Here is a 27,385-nt window from a genome sequence, read left to right as displayed (position 1 = left end):
TAGTGCTGAAGAAATAATTTTTATTGTTTCATAGTATAGCCAGATGGCCAACATTTGAGTATAATTAGAATTAAATATTAAACAATAATTAGAATGTGGAAAACGTGAAAAAGATCTTGTGTGGCAAAAGAGCTTAACAATTTATCAGTGCATCTATAAAATGGTATGTTGTAAAGCTTGCTGTTATAGTAGCTTAAAGCAGTTGATCAAGTAAGCCTCATAACTGCACGGAATGCAGGCTTAAGGTTGTTGAAGATGTGTTTTATCCTGCATATGAATATGGTGGTATTCCCTTCACCCCAAGTCCAGTAATCTGAAACAGAAAGGAATATGGACTCAATGTTAATTTTTATGTCCAGTTATCTCCTGTCTGCCGCTACAGATTCTGATTTGCGCTGGATATTGTTCCATGGGCATCGCTGCCCTCCATGACCTCTCTGATCATTATTTATGTCTGAGCAGAGATAGTGATAGCGTCGGGACCGAACCAGATCGACACGTGCATTTTACAGCATCGATTATGTAGGGGAGGACGAAAACCCCCTCATTTTACCCAGAAGGAAAAGGGCTGTGGGATCGGTCTGTGCTGTGAATTGAAACCGATACGGTTTGACCTTGGCAGAGCAGTGATTGGACGGGGGAGGACATCGGAGGGCCAATGGTGAGACAGAGTCAGCCCGAAGCATGGGGCTTTCAAGCCAATGGGAGAGCACTTGCTCGAAAACTGGGACTGACTCACAGCCATTATTGGGCTATTGTCTTCCCCATGTTTACACTATGGAAGGAAATTATGCAGATCTTCAGAAAACTAGGGAACCCAAAACAAACCAAGGGCCTACACAATGGCTACAGGAGGCCAACCCAATCAACCCCTACTCAAACCTTGAGTAGGTTAGAAAACCTGAATTGGAGGAAAATTATGCAGACCTTCAGAAACCAGGGAACCCAAAACAACCCAAGGGCCTACACAATGGCTACAGGAGGCCAACGCAATCATCACCCATTCAAACCTTGAGTAGGTTAACATCAGTGGAAAAAACCCGCAATAATCTAAAACTGCTGCATTTTTCAAAATCACAAAGCCCACCAATGGGAAGAATCGATTTCAGCAGGAGAGGCGGACTGTATAATCTGGCTATAAAAAGGGGTTTCTGACGTAGTGTGTGTGGTTCCGTGCTTTCGTGATCCAACAACCAGCAAGCCTCTCGACGCTGAAGGAAAACCAGTGTCCGAAGACACCGAAGATAGAAGAAACAAACCACCAGACTGCAGAAAGGCACAGGAGTGAGTATAACCTCTGGTCCCCGGAGCTCCCAACTCAGTTAGGCCAGGAAAGGTGGGAGGTTGGACATTGTACTGCTAAACTTGTGTAAAGATTTTCGTTGTGTCCGTTTAGTAGGATTTAGGGGGATTGTTTTGTTGATGTATTGCTGTTTGTTGAGATACACCTTGTCAAATAAATTGGAAGCCTAAAGTTCCTCTTGGAATCACCTTGTCTCAGTTCTATTGTATTACATCTCCTGATCGTGAGTCTTATGTCAGAACAGTGTAAGGGAAGCTAGGAGCGGCTCGAAAACGCTCAACTGTGTGTCACAGGCTAGGGAAGAAGGGGTTAGGAGTGTTTGACACTCACAGGTGCCTCACAGGCTAGGCATAAGCTGTGGGGATGCACGAATCTCAAAACCCCCCTTCATAAGCTGTGGACACAGTCTCTCCAGGGGTGCTCTTGCAGCACTCAGGGTACCTCACAGGCCAGGCATAAGCTGTGAGGGCAGAAGCCCAGAGAGAGACACCCAAGGCACAACAACACTCCCTGGGAACCCCTTACAGAACATGGTGACCGCGGCAAGACATAAGCAAACAGGAGATGTTAATATAACAGATGAGGTGATAAGAGAGGAAACTAAAATGGAGGAGAGAATTTCCTCATACATTTTTGGCAAGGTGAACCTCACCAAACCTTGGGTGCAAGCCCTCACTCGGGCAGAACGGGTCGAAAGGACAAGGCAGCTCGCAGGGGAAACCCTGCAGTCGTTTGCGGACAGGCTGTGGGTGGTATACCACGCAGCCTGTGGGGAGCTCCTCGACCGGGCGAATCTTTCCGCGGTACAGACTGGCCGCTGGCTGAGGATGCTGGTGGCAAACTGCTTGCCCCGGCTCAAGGCCAGGGCAGAACTGTGGTTCGATTTCTGGGACCCCAACCTCACCGAGGAAGCAGTGGTCAGGCAACTGGCACTGGTCCAATGGAATGGAGGAGGGGAGGAGGAGAAAACCTCCAAAGGTCGGGTAAATGAAGTAAAACCCAACTCCATTCCCAAAAGGGAATGGCACAAGGAGAGTGGTCGCTCGATTGATAAGGAGGGAGTGTGCTACGGGTGCGGGAAAGCTGGGCATTTTAAAAGGGATTGCAGGAGCCCAGTAAAGAGATATGGGGGGAGAAGTTCTTTAGGAGCCGCCCAGAGTGGGGGTAGTAGAGGGAGCTCCTCACCATTCCTTGATGAGATAGTAGCTGCAGTGAGGACAGCGCTGGAGGGGATTGGGAAGGTAGCCACGGCAATAGGCAGGGAAGCACCAGCAACCCTGCCAGTACAGAGGCCATGACTAGCCCAGACCCAGCCTGTATACCTGTGCCCACTAGAATACGACCCCTGGGGACGGCCCTGGGTCAAGATGGAGGTTGAGGGTGTATTGGGTACTTACCTTTTGGACACTGGTGCTTCCAGCACGATAGTCCATTCGGAGGACCCCGCAACCTCACCTCTATCAAACGGGGTGTCGTTGGGTTCACAGGAAATGAGAAGGCTGGGTTTTTCTCAGTCCCGCTCGCAGTTCGTTTAGGAGCACAATGGAAGTGCGTCCTGATGAACTGGGAGCAGGTGGGAAAAGGGATCTTGGGGGCTGATTTCATCATCGCTCGCCAGATCCTAGTAGACTTGAGGAATCACTGTCTATGGGGCACAGTGGGCACGGGAGCAGAGGGAAAAGTCATGGTTATTGATAAGAAACAGGGAAAAGGGACTCTGTGTACAATGAAGCTAAAAGTGGGTTACGACCTGGAGGTTCTGGTCGGTAACCCCCGGCCGAGTACCGGGCCTATGTGCAAGCAAATCTTGCAGCATTTGCCACCCATAAACACGATTGTGGGAGAGTCACAGGAGTGGAGGTTAGAATAGATGGGGATTCCATGTCCCACCCGCAAATGCAGTATGGCTTTCCCCGAGAGGCAGAAGCAGATTTGGAGACAGCTTTAAGCTCACTTGTCGAGCAGGGTGTTTTGAGACCCATAGCATCCATGTCAACTCCCCGCTTTGGCCGGTTAGGAAACCGGACAATTCTTGGAGGGCTACGGTGGATTATAGGGTGCTCAATAAAAACATCCCAGCTTGTGCTCCCACAGTAGCGGCGGTTGCGGATCTGATAGGGGAAATCCCTGCATCCGCAACCACGTTCACAGTGTTGGACATATCCAACGGGTTCTGGTCTATCCCTGTACGGAGGGAAGACCAGTACAAGTTTGCCTTCATCTTCCGGGAACAGCAGTATACATGGAGCTGCCTCCCACAGGGCTTTCATAATAGTCCCAGCATCTTTCACCAATGCATGGCGAACTGCTTAAAAGGCTTCAGCCAACCACACCAGCTGGTCCAGTATATGGACGACCTGTTGTTGTTCACAGACAGCAGTGAGGAACACGGTCCACTGCTGGCCGAACTGCTGGTCTTACTGAAGGAAGGGGGTTTTAAAGTTAACCCCAAGAAAGCCCAGATAGGTCTAATGGAGGTAAAATTCCTGGGCCTGACGATAAGGGCAGGAGAAAGGGCCATTGATGAGGCTAGAAGAAAGGCAGTGCAGGAACTCCCTGTCCCTAGGGATGTGTCGGGGGTAAGTTCTTTCCTGGGAATCACTGGCTACTGTCGGGACTTCATCGAGGACTATGCAGCCACAGCCGCCCCTCTGCTCAGACTCCTACATAAGGGGGTCGAGCGGGAATGGGATGAGGGCTGTGAGGCAGCATTTGTCCGTCTTAAGAGAGACCTGCAGATAGCACCAGCCCTAGGGGCAATTGATGGGGGGGAGGAATTCTTCCTGGAGGTGGCAGCTAGTGGCGACAGCTTAAGTGCAGTGTTGCTCCAGGGGCGAAACGGTCAGCTGAGACCAGTGGTGTACTCCTCCAGGGTCCTCACGGAGGTAGAAAAGGAATACTACAATTGTGAGAGGCACTTACTGGCCACCCACTGGGCAGTAAAGAGAGCTTAGATCTTTACCGGAATATCCCCCATTACACTCCTCACCCACCATACCCCGACGCAGATGCTGTAGGACGGGAGGATTAAGGACGGGACAGTGAGCAGTGCTAGAATCACTCGCTGGACCCTCCTCCTCTCCCAAATGACTTTAAAGGTCAAGGGCCTCTGTGAGCCCAGGCTCGCAGAAAATTTAATCTATCCAGGGCAGCCGCATAGATGCTCTGTGGAGGGGGTATGGGACATCAACTTTGGATTTCGGACAGGGATACACCCCACAGGCCGCGAGATCTACGTTGATGGCTCCAGTTCAGTGTCCGCGGGTACAAGACTCATGGGCTGCGGAGTTTGGGATCCCAAGGCAGGGATTGCCTTGGCTCTTAAACTCCCATGCACCCTGAGCGCCCAGCAGGCGGAACTCTCGGCGGTGATGTATGTGGTCACACACCCCGAGGAATTCCCTACCTCATACACGATTTGCTCGGACAGCATGTTCACTTGCAATTCGTGAACAGAGTATCTGGCGATTTGGTCACGCCGGGGGTACACCTCTGTGGATGGAAAGCCCCTTGTGACCAAACCCCTGCTAGAAAAGATCGTGGCTGCAGTGGGAGAAACCGGGGATGTATATATCCAGAAGGTAAAGGCCCACTCCAAAACTGAGCCACGGGGGGAAGGTAACCAGCAGGCAGACCTGCTGGCAAGGGAAGGTGCTCGTACAGGTCGCCCATGGGACCCATACGAGGCAGGCAGGATAGCAGCAGCAAGAAGCAAGCCAGGGACACAAGGGAGCGTAGGGGCGGCTGCGGCCCCGGACCTTAAAGTAGTCCAGATGCAGGATCCGATCCTGAAGGCTGCCTTGGCTGCTATCAAAAAGGGGGAAAAGGCGGAGGGCCCATACAGTGCTGCAGATATTGCTGTGCGGGAAGGCATGTTGTTTAAAGGGGACAAATGGGTAGTGCCGCCACAACACTGGAGGGAATTCCTTCAGCTGGCCCATGCGGGTCCAGGTGCGGGACAGCCTGGGCCGGAATCTACCTGGCAACGGGTAGAAAAGGCAGGGTGGTGGCCAGGCCTCCGGAAAGACGTCCGCAACTTCTGTGCGGGCTGTCTGGTTTGCACTGCAAACAACCCTCAGTCCTCAGGCCCCGTAGAACACCTGAACCGGACCCTAAAGGAAAGGCTGCGGAAGGAGACGGGAGACTCACCGAACAAGTGGGTGGAAGTCTTACCGTTGGTCCTCATGGGAATCCGGGCCAGTCAGTCAAAGAGCACAGGGTACTCACCCCATGAGCTGATGACAGGCCGGATCATGAGAACCCCAGTGCATGTGTTGGCGCTGGTTCTCACCGAAGGGCAGCTTCGAGAGGTGAACCGGGACCACTTCGTCAGGAATCTGTTTGAACAGCTTCAACAGATTCACTGGCAGGCGGCCAACAACATGGATAAACAGCACCGTGCCAATCAGGGACGGGTGGCGGTGTATATATTTTCCCTTCCTGTTTTGTTACTTTGTGTTCTGTGCATATGTGTTTAGGTAAGGCAGTGACGGTTGGGTACAGCATGTTATGTTCAGAACATGTTAAGTGGGCCGAGCCTGGAGAGGTCTCTCAAGGCAAGGCCATGTTCTTCTTGCCTTTCAGATGTCAACACCTCCCTACTGGACGTTAGTGATGCTGGTATCGCTAAGGATCTGCACCGGGCACCGAGGGGACACCGAGGACTCCCTGGTTTTCGGATGCTCCGGGGACAAAGCGCCGACAGTGACCACAGGAGAAAGGACTCCGGCGGCAGATGGCCGGGTCACCTACTCCCACGAGGGGAGATGGCCTGGGTGGTTGGGATCGAACTCCACCAAGTACTCCAACCATAAGGACTTTATCCACGGAGAGGTCTCCATCCCCTGCCCGGAGATCACTGTGGCCACTTCCAGAGTGAGAGTGTCAGAAGGCAGGAAGGTATGCCTAACTTGCCAAGGGGACATACCTCTGGGACGGTGGTGGTGGCTCAGAAAGCTCAAGAGGGACGTGGGAGACCGACATTCGGACTGGAAACGTCTGGATAATGATACCTACCGAACCATCATGGGGTCATCTGGCGGGGTAATGGTGTGCTGGGAGAAATGGTGGGCGTACGACCAAGGAATTTATTTGTGTATGTGGGGATCCAATCGCGTGTGTTCAGAGGGGATCTCCATTGCTTTCTATAGGTGGTGGCAGGATGTCGGGGATGGGGTGGTATGGGCGATTCCAAGAGGTCCCACCTTATGTCACAATGTGGGAGCACACTGTGACAGGTACAGACCTCTCGGGTTGTCGGAGCAGGGGAGCACAGGTAATCCTGTGCCCCCAGCACTTGAACGCTTTTGCAAGGCCACAATGCGGGTTCAGCACTGCTGGGGCAGAGCCTATCAATTGCACAATGGAGTTAATGGCCCCTAACCACATGCCTCCACAGGTAGCATATGTAGGCGATGGGACATATTGTGTCACCACAAGTGCCCAATGGTATGAACACGGACCGGGAAGGTGGTGTCCAATACCGTACAGCAGCTTTTGCTTTAAACCCAGGGCAGAGGTTCAAGTGGCACACACCAGAATCACACCCATCCCTGAACCTTCCACGATTCACCTCACGGTACAAAACAACCTCAGCCACCTACAACAATATGCCGCCCAGTTTGGCTATCCCACTGCCCCACTACCTGAGAAACTTACAGCCCTCCTCCAGGCAGTGGATTTGTCGCAAAAACATTTTTACACCATGGAGCAGAAAACTGAAATTCTAGCAGGGGAGATTGCCCAGATTAAACCCCCAGCATGGTGGGATTTGGGGATACGGGCAGACATACCTGCATGGATCCGGGTGGGATCGCATGCCTTAGTAATCGGCCAACTCCTGATTGTAGCATATCTGCTAGTTACAAGCCGTAAGCTCAGGAGAAAAAGAAAAAGAAAAAGAAAGCAGTTCCTCAGGCTACTACACAGACAGGAGAGCCGTTGCTAAACACTCAAGGCGTGTAAACAAAGCTTGACCGCGACACTTAGGCGGTTTTGTTATTCCCAGGGATGACTGCGTTTTCATACATGGCCCCTGGGGAGTCAGCACATTTGTCAACATCAACATGTATCCATGAGATAACAGTAGTACTGTTATGTAGGCTGTTAATAAATTAGATCTACGCTCCTCTAATTCTGCCCTCTTGAGCATCCCTGATTATAAGCACTCAACCATTGGTGGCCATGCTTTCAACTGCCTAGGCCCTAAGGTCTGGAATTCCCTCCCTAAACCTCTCCGGCTCTGCTTCTCTCTTTCCTCCTTAAAATCTACCTCTTTGTCCAAGCTTTTGGTCATCTGCTGTAATTTCTTCTTATGTGGCTCAGTGTCAAATTTTTGTCTGCTAACACTTTTGTGAATCGCCTTGGGACGTTTTAATGCGTTAAAGGCGCTATATAAATACAAGTTGTTGTGTTGTACATGCACAATTTGGTAAAGTATCCTTTGCCAAAAAATATTAGAATCATAGGATTTTACAGCACCGAATACTTATCAAATTTGTATCCACATCCTTTTTAAAAGCTATTGTGGAGTTGTGTCCGAAGGAGTTCTAGAGCTAGCCGGGAAATTCTACCCAGTCGGCCCTCCATATGGTCTGGGCGGAACTCTCGCCAGCTGAGAGGGGAGTGGCATGGCAGATCAGAAAGTTTGCAATTGTGATTCACAGCTCCAGCACTATCGCGATATTATCGGCAATTATCGCATTCTATCGACCGACCTTAAAAATGCCGCCTGCTTGCGGCTGTCTCTGTTTCCATTCTTCGTCCATCCCGTCCACAGCTGATGTTACATAAAGTTCGGAGTAATCCTTTCCTCCGAAGCAGCAAGATGTGGTCATGTCAACGGGCAGCTTCACTGTCTGGATCCTCTTACCTGAAGGAAAGATTCTTATCTGTGATTTCTGGGCTTTAGACTTCACTGTCGTTGTGAGCAAAACGACTCCCAAAGCAAGCGCTCTATTCGGAACTCCGACACGGCAAGCGAGCCCCAGGTGGGCAGAGGAAACATTTCAAGGATGCCCTCAAAGCCTCCTTGATAAAGTGCGACATCCCCAGATATACCTTGGAGTCCCTGACCAAAGACCTCCCTAAGTGGAAGATGTGCATCCAGGAGGGCGCTGAGCTCTCGAGTCTCGTCGTCGAGAGCGTGCAGAAATCAAGCGCAGGCAGCGGAAGGAGTGTGCGGCAAACTAGTCCCACCCTCCCTTTCCTTCAATGACTGTCTGTCCCACCTGTGACAGAGACTATAATTCCCGTATTGGACTGTTCAGTCACCTGAGAACTCACTTTTAGAGTGGAAGCAAGTCTTCCCTCAATTTCGAGGGACTGTCGATGATGATGACGATGAGCAAAATGAGGATTTGGATGGATTCAGACTGGATTCAGAGTCTCCTAGCATTGGATTTACTGAGTGTGGATCTAAGGGTGAAGGGGGAGGGGAGTTGCACTGGGTTCTCCCATGCTCCACCATAACATAGGTGTAATCCCGAAGAAATATCATGAAATGCCATTTTTAGATATTTATGTTATTTCAGTGTTACGGGGGAGATCGGAAGAGTAACCACGGAAATTCCAGGTGCAAAATTCTAAAATGGAGCGCAAACAAGGAATGAACTTTCTTTGACTGCAATCATCTGCCATAATAAGTTACTAGAGAACTCCGTTGTCTAGCTCCTTAAGGTAGACCTCATGTGATTCCACTGCAACCCGACATCTTCAGCAATGGCTTCTCTTCCCACCTACCACTTTCATCTCTTGAATCCTATGAGTAGCTTCCCTTGACCCTCTCCTCATCCTCATCTACATGCTGCCCCTCGGTGACATCTTCCTCAGCACAGAATCAGCTTTCATTTATATGCTGCTGATGTCCAGCTCGACCTCTTCACCACGTCTCTTGACTCCATAGCAGCCAGACTGTTCACCATGAAGTCATTGATGAGTCACAGCTTCCACCAACTGAGTATTAGTGAGTGATTGTATTCACCCGCTCCTGCCACAACCTCCTTTGCCACTGATTCCATCCCCTACCTCAACCTCTCACTCTGGTTAAGTCAGACTGAGCAAAATCTTTGGGCTGGATTTTTGGTTGGAGGCTTCTTCGGGCGCTAATGTCGGTGGGTCGGTAAATTTTGCGGCGAGAAATGGTTTGCGACGGCAGCCAGAAAATTCGGTTGCTGCGCCCTGATTCTGGAGCGGAGCGCTAAGGGAGGCGTTCCACACGTCTCTTAGGACGCTAGGCCGGGTGAGCAACTGAAAATCTGTTGCTGAAGAGCCAGCTTCGGACCGTCCGAAGAGAGGCCTCCCTGCGAGAAAAAAAAAATCGGGACAAAAAACACATAAAACATTCCCGACGAACTACTCCCCCCAAATAAAGGTGGATGGCAAAAAAAAACACAAAGCAATATCAATTTCACTTATCTTTTGCAATCATTTCTTCCCTTAGCGCCCCAGGACAGCTCGGACCGCCTGCTTTCTCTGGCGGTGTCACTAGGGAGCGCTACGAGTGCCGCTCCAAATAAATATCGCATCGCTGTCAAAACTGGGTTGTTGCAGAGCGGCGTGACACTCCTGGGCGGTACTGCTCAGTGCAGCCGCAAAACCCCCACCAAATTTGCCGGTGGGGTGCTGGAAGCTGGCCGTCCAGGTGCTCAGCATTTTGTGACCCATTACCGCCCCCTCTGGGGCGCAAACAGAGGCGCAATCAAAATGAAAATCCAGCCCAAAGTGTCTGTTCAACACAGAGCTGAGCTTCGAACCCTACCTCTTAACCATTACCAAGACCACTTAATTCACCTCTGCAACAATGCTCCATGTCAGTCCTTCCACCGAAACACTTACCCTTTCATCACTTCCACATTTGATTATTCCAAAGCCCTCCTTGTTGGTCCCCCATCCTTTAACATCCAGAAATTACAACTTATCCAAAACTAAGACACCCATCTCCTGTTCTAGAATATAAGAACATAAGAACATAAGAAATAGGAACAGGAGTAGGCCATACGGCCCCTCGAGCCTGCACCGCCATTCAATAAGATCATGGCTGATCCGATCATGGACTCAGATCCACTTTCCTGCCCGCTCCCCATAACCCCTTATCCCCTTGTTGTTTATGAAACTGTCTATTTCTTTCTTACGTTTATTCAATGTCCCAGCTTCCACAGCTCTCTGAGGCAGCGAATTCCACAGATTTACAACCCTCAGAGAAGAAATTTCTCCTCATCTCTGTTTTAAATGGGCGACCCCTTATTCTAAGATCATGCCCTCTAGTTCTAGGCTCCCCCTTCAGTGGAAACATCCTCTCTGCATCCACCCTGTCAAGCCCCCTCATAATCTTATACGTTTCGATAAGGTCACCTCTCATTCTTCTGAATTCCAATGAGTAGAGGCCCAACCTACTCAACCTTTCCTCCCCTCATCCTCAGAATCAACCGAGTGAACCTTCTCTGAACTACCTCCAAAGCAAGTATATCCTTTCGTAAATATGGAAACCAAAACTGCACGCAGTATTCTAGGTGTGGCCTCACCAATACCTTGTACAGCTGTAGCAAGATTTCACTGCTTTTATACTCCATCCCTTTGCAATAAGGGCCAAGATACCATTGGCCTTTCTGATCACTTGCTGTACCTGCATACTATCCTTTTGTGTTTCATGCACAAGTACCCCCAGATCCCGCTGTATTGTGGCACTTTGCAATCTTTCTCCATTTAAATAATAACTTGCTCTTTGATTTTTTTTCTGCCAAAGTACATAACCTCTAGTCCCAATCTCCCCATTTTTGCTGGCCTACATTGGCTCTCGGTCCCCAATACATTAAATTTAAAATACTCATCCTTATCTTCATATCTTTTCCATGGTTTTTCCTCATCTTCTCTCTGCAACGTCCTCCAGTCTTGTAACCCTCACATATCCTTCAGCCCTCTGACTTTTGTAGCCTTCGTCTACCATGGTGGTGGAGTTTTAAGCCTCTCAGACCTTCTCTCTGTATCTCCCTCCCTAAACCTTTCATTTTCTCTCTCCGCCTTTGAAAACCTTTCTTCAACCCATCTTTTTTTAAATTATCCTTCCTAATCTTCTATGGCAAAGCATCCATTCCCCATAGCGACTTCCATTTGTGAAATGTCTTCAGACATTTTTTTCATTAATGGCACTTATATAAATCCAATTTTCATGACTGACTTATATAATGAACGACATGTTTTACCAATTATCTTTCCTTCCTGCATTTGAGGACGCTGTGGTACTCGGTATTGCAATCATGCAGGAATTGGCAAAACATACCCAATGCAGACAGTCAAAACCGGGGTTAAAATGGCGATCCTATAGATTATGATCTTAAAATAGGACATGGTCTATAGATATATTCTGGCCTGGACTGTATGCATGAAGTAATTCTGATGAACTACAAAAGGCATTGTTGTTGTAATTGTAGATTTGCCTTGTCTGGTAGTACGGAGGGATGTATGAAGCTACCATGGTGTGGTAGAACTTGGGTTAGAATCCACGATAGCCCACACGGTGAGTTAATGATCTCAGCCAAGTTAACCGGAGAATTTTCCTAGTGGGGATGATGGGAAGAGATATTGGACATTGACATGTGGTTCAAAAGTGGCTTGTGAGTGGCTCACCCTCAGCACTAATAACATTCTGCATCAGACCAACAGATGCATTGCTGGCTAGAGAATGTTATGCAGAAGATTAAAGGAAAAAGATAACAATAGACTGGTGTAAAAAATATAATAATGAATTCTGATACTGGTATTGAAGTGTCAAAATGGGAAATTATAGTTTTTTCAAGCACAAAATTGGACATCGCCGTTTACATATTTAATTGATTTACCTGTTTCTGGGTCAATACGCAGGACTCGTCCACCCTTGTAACAGGCAACCCAAAGTTTTCCCTCTGCATCGATGCACTGTCCATCTGGAATAGCCTCCGCTTGTTCAAGCTTGTACATAAGTCTTCGATTTGCTATACAGTAATGTAAAAAAATAAAGTCTTATTCATTACGAACGCACATCCCTTCCTTTATTTTGAAATCGAGGTGTTGCTTAACGGGAAGCCAATGTAGGTCAGCGAGCACAGAGGTGATGGATGAACAGGACTTGGTGCGAGTTAGGACACGGGCAGCCGAGTTTTGGATCACCTCTAGTTTACATAGAGTAGAGTGTGGAAGGCCAGCCAAGAGTGCGTTAGAATAGTCAAGTCTACAGGTAACAAAGACATGGATGAGGGTTTCAGCAGTGGATTAGCTGAAGCAAGAGCGGAGACAGGTGATGAGCGGAGGTGGAAATGGGCGGTCTTAGTTATGCTGCGGATATGTGGTCGAAAGCTCATTTCAGGTTCAAATATGACACCAAGGTTCCGAACAGTCTGGTTCAGCCTCAGACAGAAGTTGGGGAGAGGGATGGTGTCAGTGCCTAAGGAACGTAGTTTGTGGTGGGGACTGAAAACAATGGCTTCGGTCTTCCCAATATTCAATTGGAGAAATTACAAGTTGCCTCCTCCATGGGGGTAGAAATGCCCGTGTATTATTTTGACCATTTACCATCAAATTCCTGTGCGTGCTACGGGTTAATAATGTTATGAAAATAATGGACACTAGAGCTTGATGTAAATGCGTTAACTGGTGCACTAATTATACAATGTACCTATTTGTACTGCACCTTTTTGACTGACAGGTGACAAGCCCCACCCCCCTCAAACTCCGCCCCCCCCCCCCCCCCCACTCCCGGCCTGAATCATTCCATGCGCGTGGTGCCGAGAAGCAGGACCTGAGGCTCTGACTCTTCCCATCGACCCCCCCCCCCCGCCCGCCAGCCGGCCTGGGCCCGCCCGATAGCGAGAGAGAGGCTGGGGGAGGCAGGGAGGAGGAAAAAGAGGCTGGGGGGAGGGGAGAGAGGCTGGGGGTAGAGAGAGAGGCTGTCAGATCGAGAGAGAGGTTGTGGGGAGAGAGAGGCTGTGGGGGAGAGAGACGAGGGAAAAGAGAGGCAGGGGGATGGACAGAGAGGCTTGGGGGGGAGAGAGAGAGAGGCTGGGTGGGGAGAGAGAGACTGGGGGGAGAGAGAGACTGGGGGGAGAGAGAGAGACACTGGTGGGGGGATGGGGGGGTGAGACACAGGTATAAGGGACATCGTTGGAGTGGATGATATCCAGAAGTCATGACACTGTCACTATTCACTTCATAACCAATAAACCTGTTAACAATCCATACACAATGCCCCATCTATGGTGGGTTGGAGGGAGGATGCACTTGAGCTGAGATAAGGCACTTCGGCTGGGGGAGGAATGTACTTGGACTGGGGTAAGGCACTTTGGCTGGGGGAGGGATGTAGTTAGTCTGGGGTAAGGCACTTCGGCTGGGGGAGGGATGTAGTTAGTCTGGGGTAAGGCACTTCGGCTGGGGGAGGGATGTACTTGGACTGGGATAAGACACTTCGGCTGGGGGAGGGATGTACTTGGACTGGGGTAAGGCACTTTGGCTGGGGGAGGGATGTACTTGGACTGGGATAAGGCACTTCGGCTGGGGGAGGGATGTACTTGGACTGGGGTAAGGCACTTTGGCTGGGGGAGGGATGTACTTGGACTGGGGTAAGGCACTTCGGCTGGGGGAGGGATGTATTTGGACTGGGGTAAGGCACTTTGGCTGGGGGAGGGATGTACTTGGACTGGGATAAGGCACTTCGGCTGGGGGAGGGATGTACTTGGACTGGGGTAAGGCACTTTGGCTGGCCCTTGCTGTCTTCTGGGGAGCTCTGCCCTCTGTTGCTTCAGAAACTGAACGTGGATCGAGTTACAATTTGCAAAGTCAGTGAGATCTTGGGATGGACAGTTCCAGTTACACATTCCTGTGAAACCTCAGGTTGTGGCTTATCTTCCAAGGGAACCAATCAGAAACAAAGCGTGGAGCATGTTGGCCATTTTGCAGTACAAATAAGCACGTCGCTAATTATACCGCGTAGAAGAATTTCAACCGCCGTTGTCACATCAGCAAACACAGCGGCGCAATCTGTTTTAGTGATGTTGGTTGAGGGATGAAAGTTGGCCTAAACTCTGGCAGAATTGCCTATTCTTCTGAGATTAGTGCCATGGAGCCATTATCATCTACCTGAACCACTGGAACAAACAAGACAGGATTTTGGTTCAACACCTAATCAAAGGATAGCACCGCTGGAAGTATAGCACTCCCTCAGTACTGCACTGGAATCCCAGCCGAGATCATATACTAAAGTCCCGGGCCCACAACCTGATACGAGTGCTACTAATGGAGCCAAGCTGACATAACATGGCAGGGCTGAAGTGGGGGCAAGTAAGCAAAGAAAACTTGAACAAAAATTTGTCTAAAAAGCATTTACATGTATGTGTCAGCTGTGGTTCAGTGAGTAGTGCACTTACCTCTGAGTCAGAAGGTGGTGGGCTCAAGTCCCACTCCAGGAACTCGAGCACTTAAAACTAGGCTGACTCTCCAGTGCAGTACTGAACAAATGCTGTACTGTCAGAGGTACCAGATGAGATGTTAAACCGAGGCCCCAACTGCTCTCTCAGGTGGATGTAAAATATCCCATTGCACTATTTCAAAGATAAGTAGCGGAGTTATCTCTGGTGTCCTGGCCAATATTTATCCCTCAATCAACATAACAAAACAGATTATCTGATCATTATCACATTGCTGTTTTTGGGAGCTTGCTGTGCGCAAATTGGCTGCCGTGTTTCCCACATTACAACAGTGACTACACTTCAAAAGTACTTAATTGGCTGTAAAGCACTTTGCGATGTCCGGTGGTCGTGAAAGGCGCTATATAAATACAAGTCTTTAGTTAAAACCCTATTGCCATTAACAAAAGATGAACATTAGTCATGGACCAAATCAATGAATATAAGCAATATTAGGGAGCAGCACAGGGTGCTGGAGTCTCAATGTGCTGCCTGAGATCGGTAGGACTCAGGTTCCTACACACTAACCTTGCATTGTTGACTTCCCTATCTCAGCTGTGTCACTATAGCGAGACACCAAGAGGCAATCGGGCATTTCTCCCTGGGCATGGAGGGGCAAATCAGAGGAAGAGTCAACCCAGTGCCTTTGCCACACACACCCTGTCAGCACAGAGAGAGGCTCAGGAATAGCTTTGCCCATTTGTCCTTGCAGCCAACTATAATTTATTGCACAGCAACAGAGAGGCCAAGAATATACCTTTCTAGAAAAAAATGTACACATCACAAAATGGCTCATTCCAACATGTGACCAAGTACGTTTTAAAATATACTTACAGATCTTTCCTGAGTGTAGGTCATAGTCAAACGCATCCACAGCAAAAGATAAGCTGTCTATATAATAAAAGGTCTTGTGATCCAGTGACCAGTCCAGACCATTAGAAATGTTCACTTGGTCAAAGTGCTTGACCACAGAGTGATCAGACTGCAGAGCATAGAGAGATCCCTGCTGCCTTTCGACTTCAGCTGGACGAGTCTCAATTGCCATGGTCCCTGTAGCAGAAGTCAGTGTTAGCCCTGTAAATACTAACCATTGAAGTTTTCCTAATACATTAATAGCACATGCAAAGAGTATGCAGTAATTTCTGATATTGAGAATATAGGGATGATTCCACAATTCCATGCTTCCAATAGAGGAGTCACATTCATAGGGAGTGTGAGGTAGAGATAATATAAGTTGGGATCACAGAATAACTCCATTATATTCTATAATATGTCATAATCACAGAAACTGGCCATTCGGCCCAATCAGTCCATGTCGGTGTTTATGCTCCACTCGAGCCTCCTCCCATCTTTCCTCACCTAACTCTATCAGCTTAACTCTATATTTCCTTCTCCCTCATGTGCTTGTCTAGCCTCCCCTTAAATGCATCTATACTATTCGCTTCAACCACTCCCTGTGGTAGTGAGTTCCACATTCTCGCCACTCTCTGGGTAAAGAAGTTTCTTCTGAATTCCCGATTGGATTTCTTGCTGACTATCTTATACTGATGGCCTCTAGGTTTGCTCTTCCCCTCAAGTGGAAACACTTGCTGTATCTACTCTATCAAAACCTTTCATAATTTTAAAGACCTCTATTAGGTCATACTAGGTCACTTTCAAGAGAAAAGAAACCCAGCCTGTTCATCCTTTCCAAATAGGTATACCCTTGCATTTCTTGATATATCAAAAAGGGTCATATCACCACCAGCAAAAAAATGGATTCAAGACTTAAGAACATATAAAAATTAAATTAAATCATATTTTGTATTCATTCACGGGATGTGGGTTTTGTCAACAAGGCCAAAGTTTATTACCCATCCCTAATTGCCCTTGAGAAGGTGGCAGTGAATCACCTTCTTGAACATAACCGTGTGGCTTGGTAGGCCATTTCAGAGTGCAGTAAAGAGTCAACCACATTGCTGTGGGTCTGGGGTCACCTACCTACAACCTCTTGCAAATCCACTGGGAGGGTAGGCAAATCAACGTCAGTGTTCTCAATCAGGCCAACATCCCCACCATCGAAGCACTGACCACACACGACCAGCTCCGTTGGGCGGGCCACAATGTCCGCATCCCAACACGAGACTCCCAAAGCAAGCGCTCTATTCAGAACTCCTACATGGCAAGCGAGCCCCAGGTGGGCAGAGGAAACATTTTAAGGACACCCTCAAAGCCTCCTTGATAAAGTGCAACATCCCCACTGACACCTGGGAGTCCCTGGCCAAAGATCGCCCTAAGTGGAGGAAGAGCATCTGGGAGGGTGCTGAGCACCTCGAGTCTCGTCGCCGAGAGCATGCAGAAAACAAGCGCAGGCAGCAGAAGGAGTGTGCGGAAAACCAGACTACCCACCCCACCCTTTCCCACCTGTGACAGAGACTGTAATTCCCATATTGGACTGTACAGTCACCTGAGAACTCACTTTTAGAGTTGAAGCAAGTCTTCTTCGATTTCAAGGGACTGCCTCTGATGATGATGGGCCAGACTGGGTAACGACAGCAGATTTTCTTCGCTAAAGGACATTAGTGAACCAGATGGGTTTTTACAACAGTCCAGTAGCTTCCTGGTCACCATTACTGACATTCACTTTTTATTCCAGATTTATCTAAATTTAAATTCCCCAGCTGCCGTGGTGGGATTTGAACTCATGTCTCTGGATCATTAATCCAGACCTATGGATTACTAGTCCAGCAACATTACCACTATGCTATCGTACCCCTTGTGTGTATGATACCTTTTTTTAAGTTAAAATATCAGAACATAATTTCAAGTCTGTCACATAATCTAGTTATTAGTCGAGATATTCATAGTCAATGGGTAGAAAATCTAGCAAGCTTTGTAATTTACTTGATCTTCAGAGTTGTGCTTTAGGATATCACTTGTACCCTTTCATTACTGCCTTTTAAATTGGACTGTTCAGTCACCTAAGAACTCACTTTTAGAGTGGAAGCAAGTCTTCCTCGAATTCGAGGAATGTCTATGATGATTAAATTCTATGGATAAATCTTCGAAACCTCTTGATTCGTTTACTGCCCAAACCGGCAACCTCCACCATCTAGAAGGACATGGGCAGCAGGTGCATGAGAACACCACCACCTTCAAGTCACACACCTTACTAAGAAATAGGAGCAGGAGCAGGCCATAGGGCCCCATAAGCCTGCATCACCATTCAATAAGATCATGACAGATCTTCTACCTCAACTCCACTTTCCCGCACTATTCCCACATCCCTTGATTCCCTTAATGTCCAAAAATTTATCGATCTCTGTGGTGAATACACTCAACGACTGAGCTTCCACAGCCCTCTGGGATAGGGAATTCCAAAGATTCACCACCCTCTGAGTGAAGAAATGTCTCCACATCTCAGTCCTAAATTGGTGATCCATTCCGCCGTCATCCAACTGCCTTTTTAAGTCTAAAGTACCTTACCTAAGGTAGATTAAAGTAGACCTGATCAACACAAGGGTAAAATGGTGAAAGCCAATTTCAGCAAAGCTGTATGTGGACAGAGATGTAAAATGCAAAATTGGTTGTGACTAACCTGCAAAGAAACGTCCAGCAGGGTCCACTTTGCCATCATTAAATCTGTTGTTTGCTTTATCTTGGTCGACCAGGGCTATGTCAGTAACGGTTTCCTTTTCAAAGTCGAGAAAGGCAAACCTTTTTCCAACTGCCAGAACATATCCCCCTGATCTCCGAGGGACCACTGATCCAACAGGAGCATCTGAGGGAAGATAGACGTGTACAATTCAATAACGTGGCTCATCCTGCAAATACTGATGCTGTTATAGATGCAGCAACATCACTCAAGGTGCAGACGATTAAGAAGCAGCCCTGATCACAATAGACAATGGCTCGCATGCAGACTGTTCGTCTGGTGCACAGATTGAACAAAGGAACAGCCATCTCGAAACCAGACAATGCTGTTGAAAGCGAGACATGCCTACAGGCTACAGCCAATTCAAAACTGCCAACAGAGACTACCAGTCGTGCTCTAACAGGTTTTGGTGCCGTCGCCATAGGGGGCCACCAGGTGAAGCAATTCAGAGATTGCGATTATAAAAACAGAAAATGCTGGAAATACTCAGCAGGTCAGGTAGCATCTGAGAGAAACAGAGTTAACGTTTCAGGTCGATGACCTTTCATGAGAACTGGAAAAAGTTAGAGATGTAACAGGTTTTAAGCAAGTCAGAGCAGGTCTCCAATCGGCTTAGAAACATAGAAACATAGAAAATAGGTGCAGGAGTAAGGCATTCGGCCCTTCTAGCCTGCACCGCCATTCAATGAGTTCATGGCTGAACACGCAACTTCAGTACCCCATTCCTGCTTTCTCGCCATACCCCTTGATCCCCCAAGTAGTAAGGACTACATCTAACTCCTTTTTGAATATATTTAGTGAATTGGCCTCAACAACTTTCTGTGGTAGAGAATTCCACAGGTTCGCCACTCTCTGGGTGAAGAAGTTTCTCCTCATCTCGGTCCTAAATAGCTTACCCCTTATCCTTAGACTGTGACCCTTGGTTCTGGACTTCCCCAACATTGGGAACATTCTTCCTGCATCTAACCTGTCTAAACCCATCAGAATTTTAAACGTTTCTATGAGATCCCCTCTCATTCTTCTGAACTCCAGTGAATACAAGCCCAGTTGATCCAGTCTTTCTTGATATGTCAGTCTCGCCATCCCGGGAATCAGTCTGGTGAACCTTCGCTGCACTCCCTCAATAGCAAGAATGTCCTTCCTCAAGTTAGGAGACACAATACTCCAAGGCCTCACCAAGGCCCTGTACAACTTATAGTAACACTTCCCTGCCCCTGTACTCAAATCCCCTCGCTATGAAGGCCAACATGCCATTTGCTTTCTTAACCGTCTGCTGTACCTGCATGCCAACCTTCAATGACTGATGTACCATGACACCCAGGTTTCGTTGCACCTCCCCTCTTCCTAATCTGTCACCATTCAGATAATAGTCTGTCTCTCTGTTTTTACCACCAAAGTGGATAACCTCACATTTATCCACATTATACTTCATCTGCCATGCATTTGCCCACTCTCCTAATCTATCCAAGTCACTCTGCTGCCTCATAGCATCCTCCTTGCAGCTCACACTGTCACCCAACTTAGTGTCATCCGAAATTTGGAGATACTACATTTAATCCCCTCGTCTAAATCATTAATGTACAAAGTGAACAGCTGGGGCCCCAGCACAGAACCTTGCGGTACCCCACTAGTCACTGCCTGCCATTCTGAAAAGTACCCATTTACTCCTACTCTTTGCTTCCTGTCTGCCAACCAGTCTCAATCCACGTCAGCACACTACCCCCAATCCCTTGTGCTTTAACTTTGCACATTAATCTCTTGTGTGGGACCTTGTCGAAAGCCTTCTGAAAGTTCAAATATACCACATCAACTGGTTCGCCCTTGTCCACTCTACTGGAAACATCCTCAAAAAATTCCAGATTTGTCAAGCATGATTTCCCTTTCACAAATCCATGCTGACTTGGACCTATCATGTCACCTCTTTCCAAATGCGCTGCTATGACATCCTTAATAATTGATGCCACCATTTTACCCACTACCGATGTCAAGCTGACCGGTCTATAATTCCCTGTTTTCTCTCTCCCTCTTTTTTTAAAAAGTGGTGTTACATTGGGTACCCTCCAATCCATAGGAACTGATCCAGAGTCAATGGAATGTTGGAAAATGACTGTCAATGCATCTGCTATTTCCAAGGCCACCTCCTTAAGTACTCTGGGATGCAGACCATTAGGCCCTGGGGATTTATCGGCCTTCAATCCCATCAATTTCCCCAACACAATTTCCCGACTAATATGGATTTCCCTCAGTTCCTCCTTCTTACAAGACCCTCTGACCCTTTTGATATCCGGTAGGTTGTTTGTGTCCTCCTCAGTGAATACCGAACCAAAGTACTTGTTCAATTGGTCTGCATTTCTTTGTTCCCCGTTATGACTTCCCCTGATTCTGACTGCAGGGGACCTACATTTGTCTTTACTAACCTCTTTCTCTTTACATATCTATAGAAGCTTTTGTAGTCCGTCTTAATGTTCCCTGCTGCTTCCTCTCGTACTCTATTTTCCCTGCCCTAATCAAACTGTTTGTTCTCCTCTGCTGAGTTCTAAATTTCTCCCAGTCCCCGGGTTCGCTGCTATTTCTGGACAATTTGTATGCCACTTCCTTGGCTTTAATACTATCTCTGATTTCCCTTGATAGCCACGGTTGAGCCACCTTCCCTTTTTTATTTTTACGCCAGACAGGGATGTACATTTGTTGTAGTTCATCCATGCGTTCTCTAAATGACTGCCATTGCCCATCCACTGTCAACCCCTTAAGTATCATTTGCCAATCTATCCTAGCCAAGTCACGCCTCATACCTTCAAAGTTACCCTTCTTTAAGTTCTGGACCATGGTCTCTGAATTAACTGTTTCATTCTCCATCCTAATGTAGAATTTCACCATATTATGGTCACTCTTCCCCAAAGGGCCTCGCACAACGAGATTGCTAATTAATCCTCTCTCATTACACAACACCCAGTCTAAGGTGGCCTCCCCCCTAGTTGGTTCCTCGACATATTGGTCTGGAAAACCATCCCTTATGCACTCCAGGAAATCCTCCTCCACCGTATTGCTTCCAGTTTGGTTAGCCCAATCGGTATGCGTATTAAAGTTACCCATGATAACTGCTGCACCTTCATTGCATGCACCCCTAATTTCCTGTTTGATGCCCTCCTCAACATCACCACTATTGTTTGGAGGTCTGTACACAACTCCCACTAACGTCTTCTGCCCTTTGGTGTTCTGCAGCTCTACCCATATAGATTCCACATCATCCAAGCTAATGTCCTTCCTAACTATGCATTAATCTCCTCTTTAACCAGCAATGCTACCCAACCTCCTTTTCCTTTTATTCTATCCTTTCTGAATGTTGAATACCCTTGGATGTTGAGTTCCCAGCCCTGATCATCCTGGAGCCACGTCTCTGTAATCCCAATCACATCATATTTGTTAACATCTATTTGCACAGTTAATTCATCCACCTTATTACGGATACTCCTTGCACTAAGACACAAAGCCTTCAGGCTTGTCTTTTTAACACACTTTGTTCCTTTAGAATTTTGCTGTAATGTGGCCCTTTTTCTTTTTTGCCTTGGGATTCTCTGCCCTCCACTTTTACTATTCTCTTTTCTATCTTTTACCTCTGTCTCCCTTTTATTTCCCTCTGCACACCAGCCACCACACGGGCTTGACAGAGCTAGGCCTTGGTCGAATGGCAAGGATTACCCTGTACTATGTGGGAAGTCAGGGACGCTGACGACTACATATGCGGGAAGTGCATCCGCCTGCAGCTCCTGACGGACCGCATTGCGGCACTGGAGTTGCAGGTGGATTCATTCTGGAGAATCCATGATGCTGAGAATGACGTGAATAGCACGTTTAGCGAGTTGCTCACACCGCAGGTAAAGGGTACTCAGCCAGATTGCAAATGCGTGACCAGCAGGAAGAGCAGTGTAAGGAAGATAGGGCAGGGGTCCCCTGCGGTCAACCCCTGCAACACAGATACACTGCTTTGGGTACTGTTGAGGGGATGACTCATCAGGGGAGGGCAGCAGCAGCCAAGTTCATGGCACAGTGGGGGGCTCTGCTGCACAGGAGGGCAGGAAAAAGAGTGGGAGAGCTATAGTGATAGGGGATTCGATTGTAAGGGGAATAGATAGGCATTTCTGCGGCCTGCATAGGTTCCCATCCCCCTGCCATATTAGTTCAACTCCTCCCCAACAGCACGAGCAAACACTCCCCCTAGGACATTGGTTCCGGTCCTGCCCAGGTGTAGACCGTCCGGTTTGTTCTGGTCCCAACTCCCCCAGAACCGGTTCCAATGACCCAGGAATTTAAATCGTTCCCTTCTGCACCACTCCTCAAGCCACATATTCATCTGAGCTATCCTGCGATTCCTACTCTGACTAGCATGTGGCACTGGTAGCAATCCTGAGATTACTACTTTTGAGGTCTTACTTTTTACTTTTGCTCCTAGCTCCCTAAATTCGTCTCGTAGGACCTCATCCTGTTTTTTACCTATATCGTTGGTACCTATGTGTACAACGACAATTGGCTTTTCACCCTCCCTTTTCAGAATGTCTTGCACCCACTCCGAGACATCCTTGACCCTTGCACCAGGGAGGCAACATACCATCCTGGAGTCTCGGTTGCGGCCGCAGAAATGCCTATCTATTCCCCTTACAATCGAATCCACTATCACTATAGCTCTCCCACTCTTTTTCCTGCCCTCCTGTGCAGCAGAGCCCCACACGGTGCCATGAACTTGGCTGCTGCTGCCCTCCCCTGATGAGTCATCCCCTCAACAGTACCCAAAGCGGTGTATCTGTGTTGCAGGGGGATGACCGCAGGGGACCCCTGCCCTACCTTCCTTACACTGCTCCTCCTGCTGGTCACGCATTTGCAATCTGGCTGAGTACCCTTTACCTGCGGTGTGAGCAACTCGCTAAACATGCTATTCACGTCATTCTCAGCATCGTGGATTCTTCAGAATGAATCCACCTGCAACTCCAGTGCCGCAATGCAGTCCGTCAGGAGCTGCAGGCGGATGCACTTCCCACATATGTAGTCGTCAGCGTCCCTGACTTCCCACATAGTACAGGGTAATCCTTGCCACTCGAACAAGGCCTAGCTCTGTCAAGCCCGTGTGGTGGCTGGTGTGCAACGGTCACCACACGTTAACAAAAATCCACGCACAAGCATCTTCCATCCTTCAAGATTCAGTTCGGGATCTGGACTATTAGGTCCTTCATTGAAACACCTGTGAACTTTTTGACGTGGAAGCAAGTCATCCTCGATTCGAGGGATTGCCTATGATGATAAGCAAGTGTACAGAGGCAGGGAAAGTGGGGAAGGGAAGGAAGGCAGGAGTGATTAAATAACAAAAGGAATGATGAGGCAAGCATCGATTAAGAGGCCACAGAAATAGTGGAGTCTGTCAACAAAAAAAGGTGATTGAAAAGAATGATTAGGCTGTAGAAATGTGAAACAGAGGCAGGACCTACCACAAGAGCAAAATACTGCGGACGCTGGAATCTGAAATAAAAACAGAAAATGCTGGAAATCTCAGCAGGTCAGGCAGCATCTGTGGAGAGAAACAGAGTTAACGTTTTGGGTCTGTGAGCCTTTTTTCAGAACTGGAAAAGTTCGAGATGTAACAGATTCTTAAGGAAGTGCAGGGGCAGGGAAAAGGAGAGGGGAGGAAAGAACAAAAGGGAAGGTCTGTGATAGGGTGGAAGGCAGGAGAGATTAGAGAGACAAAAGGGTAGATGGGCAAAAATGAGATGGTAATGGCACAAGTTAGGCAACAAAAGATGAGTCAAGAGGGGGTGTGAATGGCGGAATTATCACCTGCTGCCCCAGGAAAGAGAATAAAAAGATGGCGTTTGTAAAAAGAAAAGAGGAATGGGGAAAAAAATATGGGAAGTAGTTCTGGTTTGAAATTGTTGGACTCGATGTTGAGTGCCTAAACGAAAGATGGGTTTGACATGTCAGTTTGATGAGTCACATGGAATTGGTGCACCAGGCCTCAATCGCCTGACCTGTCAACCATTTAAGGTAAGCTCATGATCGAAGCCTACTCTACCAATCATTGAGGCAGAACGAATGGTACTCATGCCCCAACCAGGAAGAATGTATAAGGAGAGGGCGTCAGGGACAAAAGAGCACTGCAGTCGGAGGTTAGAGCGGCAGGAGAATGGAAGAAGATGCAACAGCCTTGAGTACGACGGACTGATCGCCCGGTGGAACTCAAAGACCACTCTCTGCTTCGGAAATGTGTGAAATCGGTTAAAGTTTTTTTTAAAACAGAAAATGCGGGAAACACTCAGTACGTCAGGCAGCATCTGTGGAAAGAGAAACAGATTTAATGTTTCAGCTCGATGACCTTCCATCGGAACAATTCTCTTTCTCTCTCCACATATGCTGTGCATTTACAGCATTTTCTGTTTGTATTTCAGATTTCCAGCATCGGCAGTATTTTGCTTTCGTATTTAAAGAAAGATGTTTAGCCTTAAGCTGATTTGTTTGTGTAGTACTTGTCCGAAGTTACCCGACCAGAGATTATCAACCCTTTATAAGGGCTGGTATTTGGATTGTGAAGACAAGCCCTACAGTTGGTAACGGTTTCCTTCTCCCCATCTAGCAAGGTAAACCTTTTTCCAACTGCCAGAACATATCCCCTGATCGCCGAGGGACCACAGAGCCAACAGGAGCATCTGCGGGACGATAGACGTGTACAATTCTATAACGTGACTCATCCTGCCCTCTTCCCCACCTCATGTTCTTCCCTTTCCATGGGTATTGGCAGCCCTCCAGAACCTCGAATTATGTCAGCAGTGGCTCAGTGGGTAGCACTCTCGCCTCTGAGTCAGAAGGTTGTGGGTTCAACATAGAAACATAAAAACATAGAAAATTGGTGCAGGAGCAGGCCATTCGGCCCTTCGAGCCTGGACCACCATTCAATATAATCGTGGCTGATCATGCAACTTCAGTACCCCACTCCTGCCTTCTCTCCATACCCACTGATCTCTTTAGCTGTAAGGCCCACATCTAACTCCCCTTTGAATATATCCAACGAACTGGACTCAACAACTTTCTGTGGTAGAGAATTCCACAGGTTCACAATTCTCTGGGTGAAAAAGTTTCTCCTCATCTCAGTCCTATATGGCTTACCCCTTATCCTTAGACTGTGACCCCTAGTTCTGGACTTCCCCAACATCGGGAACATTCTTCCTGCATCTAACCTGTCCAATCCCATCAGAATTTTATATGTTTCTATGAGATCCCCTCTCATTCTTCTAAATTCCAGTGAATATAAGCCTAGTCGATCCAGTCTTTCTTCATTTGTCAGTCCTGCCATCCCGGGAATCAGTCTGGTGAACCTTCACTATCAAGAACGTCCTTCCTCAGATTAGGAGACCAAAACTGCACACAATACTCAAGGTGTGGTCTCACCAAGTCCCTGTACAACTGCAGCAAGACCTCCCTGCTCCTATGAAGGCCAACATAACTGCCTGCCGTACTTGCATGCCTACTTTCAATGACTGATGTACCATGACACCCAGGTCTTGTTGCACTTCCCCTTTACTCATCTGTCACCATTCAGATAATAATCTGCCTTCCTGTTTTTGCCACCAAAGTATCATCTGCAAATTTGGAGATATTACATTCAATGCCTTCGTCTAAATCATTTATATATATCGTAAATAGCTGGGTTCAAGCCCATTTACCCACACTCTGCATGTTTAATAATTATGTTACCTACTTCTCCATGCATGATTTACTGCTGTTTTGTGAATATGAAATTTCAACCAATCAGGTGCCAGTGTGACACAAAATGAGGATATAAAAAGTTTGATGGGAAAAATGCATTTTAGATGCAATACTTTTATCGTCTAGCAGCTATAGAGAGGAGAGAATTCAATGGAGAGAATGTCCCAGGCAGTTTGGTTAGTCCTCCTATTCTTCATTTTAGAGGGAAAAAAATCTAAATTTCTATCACGGGCAATAACTGGGCTCCTATATCTCACCGTGTCCTGGCCAATATTTATCCCTCAATCAACATAACGAAAACAGCTTATCTGGTCATTATCACATTGCTGTTTGTGGGAACTTGCTGTGCGCAAATTGGCTGCCGCGTTTCTTACATTACAACAGTGACTACACTTAAAAAGTACTTCATTGGCTGTAAAGTGCTTTGGGACATCCGGTGGTCGTGAAAGGCGCTATATAAATGTAAGTCTTTCTTTCTTTCTGAAGGTGACGGTTTATGCACATTTTAACAAAAGGAAATAACAATTGCCATATATAAGGCTAGGAATGGAACTGTCCCATGTTAAGACAACCTTTGCTTACCAACGTGTACGGTTTTTACTTGTTTAGTGGCTGCATTCCAGCAGCACACCTTCTGTCCTGTGATATCCACATACACAAGGCAACCGTGCTTTTCTTCCCAAACTGGGCTCTCTCCAATTCTGCTCTTGTCCTTCACGACACACTCGATCTTAATGGAAGCCATTGCCTGTGAAAAATATTGAAAAGTCACTTAATAATCAGGCTCCTTTTCAGCCAGCACAGACACAATGGGCTGAATCATCTTCTTTGCACCAATCATCTTCTGTGATACTAGAAATGCAAGATTATACCTATCAAGAAAGGATGAACAGGCTGGGTCACTTTTCTCTTGAAAAGAGAAGGCTGAGGGGTGACCTAATAGAGGTCTTTAAAATTATGAAAGGTTTTGAAAGAATGGGTACAGAGAGAATGCTTCCATTTGTGGGGACGAGCACAACTAGAGGCCATCAATATAAGATAGTCGCCAAGAAATCCAATCGGGAATTCAGAAGAAACTTCTTTACCCAGAGAGCGATGAGAATGTGGAACTCGCTACCACAGGGAATGGTTGAAGCGAGTAGTATAGATGCATTAAATGGGAGGCTAGACAAGCATATGAAGGAGAAGGGAATTGAGAATTATGCTGATAGATTTAGATGAGGAAAGATGGGAGGAGACTCGAGTGAAGAATAAACGAGTCATGGACTGTTT

The 27,385-nt window shown here is 47.5% G+C and overlaps 1 protein-coding gene across 1 annotated transcript; it reads right to left on the bottom strand.

Annotated features, from left to right (window-relative positions):
• Positions 1-26,858, bottom strand: LOC139274897 (regucalcin-like). Its single transcript, XM_070891622.1, has 6 exons — positions 26,696-26,858; positions 18,311-18,493; positions 15,568-15,783; positions 12,139-12,270; positions 8,020-8,174; positions 1-313 (listed from the first exon to the last, which is right to left on the bottom strand). Exons 1-6 carry the CDS (start codon positions 26,856-26,858, stop codon positions 263-265), a joined length of 900 nt encoding a protein of 299 aa, XP_070747723.1. The 3' UTR covers positions 1-262.
• Between the last annotated feature and the right edge of the window lie 527 nt (positions 26,859-27,385).

This window comes from Pristiophorus japonicus, chromosome 10 (assembly GCF_044704955.1).
Source record: "Pristiophorus japonicus isolate sPriJap1 chromosome 10, sPriJap1.hap1, whole genome shotgun sequence".
Taxonomy (NCBI): domain Eukaryota; kingdom Metazoa; phylum Chordata; class Chondrichthyes; family Pristiophoridae; genus Pristiophorus; species Pristiophorus japonicus.
This window is presented reverse-complemented; position numbering and strand designations above follow the sequence as displayed.

What these genes read in the sequence shown, in the direction of transcription:
- LOC139274897 (XM_070891622.1), bottom strand. Translation starts at nt 26,858, where the DNA reads ATGGCTTCCATTAAGATCGAGTGTGTCGTGAAGGACAAGAGCAGAATT. An exon ending in TGCTGGACGTTTCTTTGCAG is followed by an intron (nt 15,784 to 18,310) that starts GTTAGTCACAAC and finishes CTTCTGCTACAG; the next exon opens with GGACCATGGCAATTGAGACT. An exon ending in GCGTATTGACCCAGAAACAG is followed by an intron (nt 8,175 to 12,138) that starts GTAAATCAATTA and finishes TCTTTCCTTCAG; the next exon opens with GTAAGAGGATCCAGACAGTG.